Consider the following 6,670-nt stretch of genomic DNA (forward strand, 5'->3'; position numbering starts at 1 on the left):
CCACCCATGGTTAGGCTCTGTGAGAACCAGAGCTGTACTACCAGGGCTCTATCATTGTGCCTGAGAGTATTTGGTAACCCAAATCCTGGAAATGTCTCGCAATGTGCAGGTGGACATTAACATTGACAATTGTGGTTCTCCCTGGCGGAGATGCACTGCCCTATGCTTTTCCTCTGTTAATGATGACTTTTCCCAAATTGCACATAATTTAGCAACTAAGCCACAGAGACCTTCTCATTATTACAAGATGACCAGCAAGACCTTAATTTATACTACTGCTGTCACTAATGGTGCCAAACATTCCTTGTACATGGTGCCTTGTACATGGGCCTATGTTAAGCTGTTTCCTGCTCCCCATGACATTGTGGTATAGTATAGGATATTCTCACAGCCCATGGCCATTAGGAGGGGTGAAATAGAACACTAGCAACCATGGCTCTGTGAACCCCAGATAATAACCAGAATCTATTTATTTGCAAAAAAAAAAAAAAGGACCTGCCGGTAATATGTACTTCTATTTATTGCAAAAACTGTGTCATACATCATTTAATGATGTTTTTGGAAGATCTCAAGATGTATGTGCACAAACTGAAGGTTCTTCTAACTTGTGGAGGTTATCTGGTGTTTATAGAACCTTATTTACATACATAACTAGCATTTATAATGTACAGAGAACTACCTTAATTAGATTACATTTTTTTCTTGCTGCTAAAATAGAAGGTGGGCTGGAAGAATATACATGTTTTAAAATTTAGTAAATTTTACTATATTCTGCTAGACCAGGGCTGCTGCATGCAAGATTATGGATGAGATTTTTAAATGGGTTATCAGCTTGTTCATAGCACCTGAAGTATAATGAATTACATCATGTAACATTACATTTAAAACATTTCTTTTGATCATTTTTTACTCTGACAGAAAAAAAAAATGTGGGCATTCTGTAATGTAGCAAACTAAGTTTACACTCCTTTATTTGTTCCTTCTTCATTCATGGACCAGTTTAAAGAATATAGCACTGAATTTCACCGTTCTGTTTGACTAAATATTTCAATCATTCATTGTTTTTATTATTTAAATTGTAATAAAGGCAAATTATTGTTTTTAATTTTATACTTTTTTTTTCTTGCCATTTTTACAGGCTAGATCAAACAGCAATAGCATACTTCAACCTGTTGATGTAGAATATAAATCATTTACTGAAGTTTGTTTTTGGAAAAGAATTGCAGCTAACCACTGAGGGCCTGTGACAGCTGTTTTAGATTCAGTAAGTCATTGTTCCCTTGCCATAGACGTGTACAGCTAAATGTGCAGTAGCTGAAAATAAAGACAGAAGGCTCACTGTGATGTGGTTAACCTAACACAGAATGTAACACTGTTAATGGCTGTAAACATTTTTTTAAAATTATGATAAAGCTATTTTAGCAAGGTCTAACAACCCTGTCCAGTTGTTTCTCTGTGTGTGTGTGTCCCAAAAAAGACCGCTGCCATACATAGGATGTTGAACCTTATACAGTGCTGTGAAAGTATTTGCTGATGTTTCCTGATTTTTTTTTTTTTTTTTTGTACTCAGCCTGGGGGTGGCAAGTAAAATTGAACTCAGCTTCCCCACAAATGTGCTTAATTTTCATTTTCAGGATCATTTAGATGTTAAATATGCAAAAATAAATAAATAAATAAATAAACAAACAAACATCAGGAAGAGGCAAATACTTTTTCACAGCACCGTAGGACTTTGTACAATTAAGTAAAAATCGACCAACAGAATTTTACACAAAAAATAAACCGGCCTCAACTCAATGTAGAAAAAAAAAAACTTTATCAAGGATGGAAACAAAGTAATAATACAGATCATCAGTACATAAATGTGAAGAACTTGACCTCACTGTAGTTTAAACACATGGTGTTGGTTCAAGCAACAAATGGTGGGATACATTTTTGTGTAGGGAAGGGGGACGAGGACTGAGCAGCAAACACTGGGGGGGAAAAAACTGAAATAGGAATGAACAATAAAACACAGTCCAAAACATCAATGTAAAAATTAAAAAACAGCAAAACAGGATCATCTATGATATCTGGCTTCATCTATGATCCCTTTGAGTTTCACTCCTGTGTCTCCATAATTTCATCCTCCCCTTCTCCTCCCTCCTCCAAAGCTTCCTCTTCTTCTTCTTTACGCTCTGGAGGCTTCTCATAGGCTTTCTCTGATGGGGTGACAATCACACCGTCCCATGTGGACATCTCCGAAACCAGGTCTAGAAACACAACCATGATGAAGAAAATTGAGGCCATTGTAACACTGAACATCAGTACAGTTTTTGTAGATTTATGTAAAGTTAACAACTTACAACTGGCATCTCCTTCAAGTCCTAAGATCTTCCTGTAGCCACCATGGGAAAGGACCCTCACCAATGTCTGAGCCGTAAAACACACCATATCCTGCAGACACAGTTAAAAATTAATTGACAATTGCTAATAGAGTTTTTTTTTTTTTTAGAAGAAAACAATTCAGGATTTTAATATAATCCAATACCATCTAGTTCTTATCATAAATAAGTGTCACCACTCATGTCCAGGGGTGTTACTGTTAGAAGTAAATATATAACAGTAAATATATATTATACAAGTAAGAAATAATATTAATCATATATAGAAATGCAGTTCTTGCACCTTAAGTAGTTACTTTGTGGAATAAACAGGAAATATTGCTATTGCTAAATATAGGCTTATGAATACGATATTCAGCTAGAAATAAAATAGTGTCGATCTAAAGATATTTCCTCCGTTTATTATTAAAAACAAAAATTCCATGTTTTTCTGATTTATATTTATCCTGATCGATTTCACATTTTATGTACCTTGCAGGCAGAGCTGTTGGTTTTACATGCGTGTGTGCTTCGTGGCACGAAGCATAATTCATAACCTAGGACGTGAATCCTGTGCTTATTTCATATCGTAAAACAAAACCTTATCTACAAGAGTTCCCACTATATTCTAAACAGTCCTTACCTGCTGCTCCAGGGTCATTACAGTGTGTATGCGGAAGTTGCCGCTCTCACATGGGTCTGTGATGCCTACAGAACCTGGTAAAAACAGTCCTGCTGCTAACATCTGGAGACAGCGTCTACATCACACACGTAGGCACACATGTATGTCAACTGAAACAAATAGTAAACTAGACAAATTGTTTGCAAAATAAATAGCATACCTGTAAGCAAGGTTGAGTGAAAGAGGCTGTCTGGAGGGGTTATTCATTACAGCCGAGTGCCCCTGGTTACACAACACAGTTAAAGTCAGTAAAATCTCAGGTTTAAATTAGAAACCATTAACATTAACCAACTTTTTGCTTCTTACTCACTTGTATGGCTTGTGGCCATGTAAGTTACCCAATTATGAGTAGCTCACAGGGCCAGAGCATGTGCCTAAATTTACAAATGTGCACATCCTTGTAAATGCCATCTATATATTCTTTCTTTTCAGCTGACCAGTAGTGAGTAAAAATCCCAGAAATACATTAATAATGATTACATTCGTAACTGTGATACTTATAAATATCTTTAAAAAAAATTCAGATGTTTTTCAAATCTTTCTGATAAAATTTTAGATGAGCTTAAAACAAATCCATTATGAAAAGAAAGCTTAACGTGGCCCAGAACTAATCCACTAGATCTTGGAGGAAAAGTGTACATCCGAGAGTATAGAAGCTACAGTATATAGAAGTAAATGCTGACTTTGGAGTCCTGACTCACCAGGAGGTCCAAAATCCAGGGGGTGAGAGGCTCAAAGCCAGGAAAGCGCACCCGCAGATCCTTCAACAAGCGGATCAAAACCTTCACCCTAAGCAACACACATCACACTCTGATTTACATTCAGCTACTTCACTAAAGCACCTTAAAAAAGTATCAAAGCCTGTGGAGGTTCCACATTTATAAAGGAAGGCTTTAAAATTCCAACAGACTTTGATCATTTCTTTAAACAGATTTAACTCAACAAAGCCAGGAAAAGCAATGAAGGTCATGAGAAGGCACAGGCGCGCTTACGTCGAGTGTGAGGCGTTCTCCTCGAACCAGCGAGCATGGCGAATAGCAGCCAGAGCACTCTGCAGCACCTTGATGTCCACTTCAGTGAAAAGACAAACAAAGCTTGGTCAAACTTTCATGACCACAATAAAAAAATAGAAGATAAAAAGCAAGAAAATTCATTCAGGGACTTACGGTGGAGTTCAGGGTCGAGTTTGCGCAGGTTTGGAGGGACTGTAGTGATGAGGATCTTCACTGTAGCGTCAGCTGAGCTGATCTCAAAGCCAGTCTCGTTGGTCAACATAGACAGCACTTAATCAGATAAGGAAATCAATGGAACACAGAAGTCTTGTGAATAATGACAGCGAAACATTCCCTGAGTGGTAAAGCCTATACTCAGTACTCACCCTCAGCGGGATCCTGGGTACGCAGAGTCTCTACTACTTTGTTTCCTAATGCAGCGACTGCTTCCACTGGAAGGTGCAAGGTACAGATTAAAACTAAATGTGTGACATACTGAAGTCAAAATCAATATTTTTTTTTGTGAAATATAGCACCAAAATGGTACAAATGATATTTCTTTGTTAATGTTTTTTTCACTGAAGGAAATTGTCATGTTCAATATCATGTTCAATATTTGGAAAGAGCATTTATTTGAAATACACTCAAATCCAGTGGAGACACCCAAACACAGCCATACACTACAGCCAAATCATGCTGTGTTAAAAATACTTACATGTAGGAAGAATCTTAAGAATAACTACAAGGTCAGCTACATTGTGTCCCGTCGTCATGGTGCCCTTTTTGTAGGAACCCACTTGCCGCACCTCCTCGATTTGCTGTACATTTATGATCAGCACAAACATTATATAACTGCTGAAATAGATCTGGAAATTTTATGTTAATATTATTGTAAAACTCACCACTTCAAAGTTCCCAGGTGCTACAATTAAATTGTCAATAATGTTGTTGATCTTCGTCACCAAGGACAATATGGAAGACTGCACAAAAAAGTTAGTCAGAATGTCAGCACCAACCCAGACCATTCATTTTCTTTTTAAGACTCAGAAATAGCCATTGTTTATGAAATGCTTATAGCTAACAGTTATGACATCAGTGATTACTCTTAATCGAGCTAGAACACTATGGAGGTAATCAGTTTACTCGGCAATCTCCAGGCTCTGACCTACGTTTATGTAACTGATAATCGGAGAGAGGTTAACAGAGTGTAAGTGCACCTGTTCAGCAGAGGAAGGACTAAGGTCTTGGTTTCGCTTCAGCAGCGCTTCACTAAACGCAGTCTCATCAGGGGCTGGCTTCACCCGTGGAAAGGCCATCTCACACTGAAATGTGGCAAAATAAGATTTTATATTCAATATAAATGTTTAGATTGTTGTCTAACCCCTTTTCTTCAACTAATGACAGTTTATGCTTTATTACAGTAAGGCATTATGATTGGCATTTCATGTAAACACTGGGTTAATCAAATAAAGTATACAGTGATCTAGAACGATGTTTAAATCCCACTATTGCCAAGCTGCTATTCCTTGAACAAGGCCCTTAACATCAACTGTATGGTTGTATAAATAAGATGCAAGTCACTCTGGATATGGGTATCTGCAAAATGCACAAATGTAAATGTAGTCCCCTTGTTTATAATAAGTCAGTGCTAGTGAAATATTCTTTGCATTTATGTGGCTTACAGCAAGCCACAGCAAGTAATAGATTCAATGAAAAAAGGTGATTTACTTACGACATAAAAGTCAAATGGTATGTGTGGGACAAAAGGCCGGTACCTGAAAATAAAAAAGGCATAAGCAAAGACAAAGAAGATGTATAAAGCAGTGTATTGATGTAATCAAAGAATGTATAAAACTATACTGATGTAAGCCTAGTGTATGACATAGTAAACTCTCCAAATCTTTCAGAGTGTATAAAGCATTACACTGGTTTAAATATATAGGTTGATGAATGAAGTAAGATCATAAAGTTAGACACTCACCCTTGTACCAGACCACCACGGGAGCCAAAACGGCCACCGCGGCCCCTGCCCCGATCTCCTCTGTGTGAAACAGAAACAACCTTAAAATCAATATTCAACCTCAAACATCATGCAGATATGGATCATTCCCAGGATTCCAGGTCTGTGCCTTACAGATTAATTCATTAAATGAAACAGTTTGGACATTTGAGTATTTTTTTTTTTTTACATACACAGTGTTACTTATATGGAAGTATCTAATGATACAAAAGCATTTAATAACCAGGTAGTAAAGTTTATGTTTAAAGTCAAAGGGTGAAAAAAACATAATTGCTTATTACAGACATGGCAACCCTGGTCAGGACCAAATATTATTTCTATGAACAGCTTTCGGTCTTAACATTATTATACAGAATGTAGAGTAAAGGCAAATCAATACAGGCGTTTGACTGATGTATTGAGATAAAATAAAATTATTTATTAGCTTTTTTCTACGATAAACAAGACGGTATTCTGCACACGGTGCATATCTAACACAACAAGCTTGATGTGTTTCCAGACTAGTTTCATTCATTCACAAAATCAACACAGTAATAAAACCGACTTGGTTTGTTTTTGGTGACGTTTATGAATAAATGTGAGTTCTTACACGGTCATAAACAAACGTTAGTTA

General features: G+C 36.9%; 1 protein-coding gene across 1 annotated transcript in view; it reads right to left on the minus strand.

The window, feature by feature from the left end:
- Nucleotides 1–1,799: 1,799 nt before the first annotated feature.
- Nucleotides 1,800–6,670, minus strand: part of ilf2 (interleukin enhancer binding factor 2) — a 5,171-nt gene continuing 300 nt past the window's right edge. The window contains exons 2-14 of the mRNA XM_027175946.2: nt 6,019–6,078; nt 5,770–5,812; nt 5,255–5,359; nt 4,940–5,017; nt 4,753–4,855; nt 4,424–4,489; nt 4,212–4,328; nt 4,038–4,116; nt 3,747–3,834; nt 3,206–3,267; nt 3,007–3,121; nt 2,346–2,436; nt 1,800–2,252 (exon numbers count right to left, since the gene is read on the minus strand). Coding sequence (XP_027031747.1) covers nt 2,101–2,252; nt 2,346–2,436; nt 3,007–3,121; nt 3,206–3,267; nt 3,747–3,834; nt 4,038–4,116; nt 4,212–4,328; nt 4,424–4,489; nt 4,753–4,855; nt 4,940–5,017; nt 5,255–5,359; nt 5,770–5,812; nt 6,019–6,078 — 1,159 coding nt within the window. The 3' untranslated portion in view covers nt 1,800–2,100. The remainder of the gene's footprint in view (nt 2,253–2,345; nt 2,437–3,006; nt 3,122–3,205; nt 3,268–3,746; nt 3,835–4,037; nt 4,117–4,211; nt 4,329–4,423; nt 4,490–4,752; nt 4,856–4,939; nt 5,018–5,254; nt 5,360–5,769; nt 5,813–6,018; nt 6,079–6,670) is intronic.

The sequence above is a fragment of the Tachysurus fulvidraco genome, chromosome 24, assembly GCF_022655615.1.
Source record: "Tachysurus fulvidraco isolate hzauxx_2018 chromosome 24, HZAU_PFXX_2.0, whole genome shotgun sequence".
Taxonomy (NCBI): Eukaryota; Metazoa; Chordata; class Actinopteri; order Siluriformes; family Bagridae; genus Tachysurus; species Tachysurus fulvidraco.